At 66.9% G+C, this 773-nt stretch overlaps 1 protein-coding gene across 1 annotated transcript; it reads left to right on the top strand.

Annotated features, from left to right (window-relative positions):
• The first annotated feature begins 22 nt into the window (after positions 1–22).
• LOC119591227 (glycine-rich cell wall structural protein-like) lies at positions 23–649 on the top strand. Its single transcript, XM_037939937.1, has one exon. It carries the CDS (start codon positions 23–25, stop codon positions 647–649), a length of 627 nt encoding a protein of 208 aa, XP_037795865.1.
• The last annotated feature ends 124 nt before the right edge of the window (positions 650–773 follow it).

The following is a 773-nucleotide window of genomic DNA, read 5'->3' as shown; positions in this document are numbered from 1 at the left end:
GCAGGTTTCTCGCGCCCACAGGATGCTGGTGCTCCCTCCTGGCGGCCCCCGCGGCCACGGCCTCCGGCATCAAGTTCAAAGGCTTCGGCGGGGGCGGCCCAAAAAGGGCCCGGGGGCGGCGGCTACGGCGGAGGCAGGACCGGTCTACCTGATTCCCGTCCAGATCCCGCTCTATCAGCCTACGGCGGACACGGCGTCGGCGGCAGTTACGGGGGAGGCGGGCACGGAGGCGGATTTGGCGGTGGAGGATTCGGAGGCGGTGGATATGGAGGAGGCGGATTTGGCGGGGGGCACGGAGGCGGATTTTGGGGGTGGGCACGGAGGCGGATTTGGCGGAGGAGGCTTCGGAGGAGGTGGCTTAGGAGGAGGAGGCTATGGCGGAGGTGGATTCGGCGGCGGCCATGGAGGAGGAATCGGAGGAGGTGGATCGGAGGCGGTCACGGAGGTGGATTTTGGTGGCGGCCATGGAGGAGGCGGATTCGGAGGAGGAGGATATGGAGGAGGGGCCATGGAGGTGGGTTTGGAGGTGGGACACGGAGGCGGCGGTGTAATTTTTATAAGGGGGTGGGAATCGGAGGCGGCCATGGAGGAGGAAGGAGGAGGTGGCTATGGAGGAGGTGGGGACACGGAGGTGGCGGTGGATTCGTAGATGGAGGCGGACACGGAGTGGATTCGGAGGCGGCCATGGAGGAGGTGGATTCATCGACGACCACGGGGTGGCGGTGGAGGTGGATTCGGAGGCGGCCATGGGGAGGTGTTCACGACGACCCGGG

This window comes from Penaeus monodon, chromosome 28, assembly GCF_015228065.2.
Source record: "Penaeus monodon isolate SGIC_2016 chromosome 28, NSTDA_Pmon_1, whole genome shotgun sequence".
In the NCBI taxonomy this organism is placed as follows: domain Eukaryota; kingdom Metazoa; phylum Arthropoda; class Malacostraca; order Decapoda; family Penaeidae; genus Penaeus; species Penaeus monodon.
Note: the sequence above shows the minus strand (reverse complement) of the source record. Positions and strands in the feature narration are given on the sequence as shown.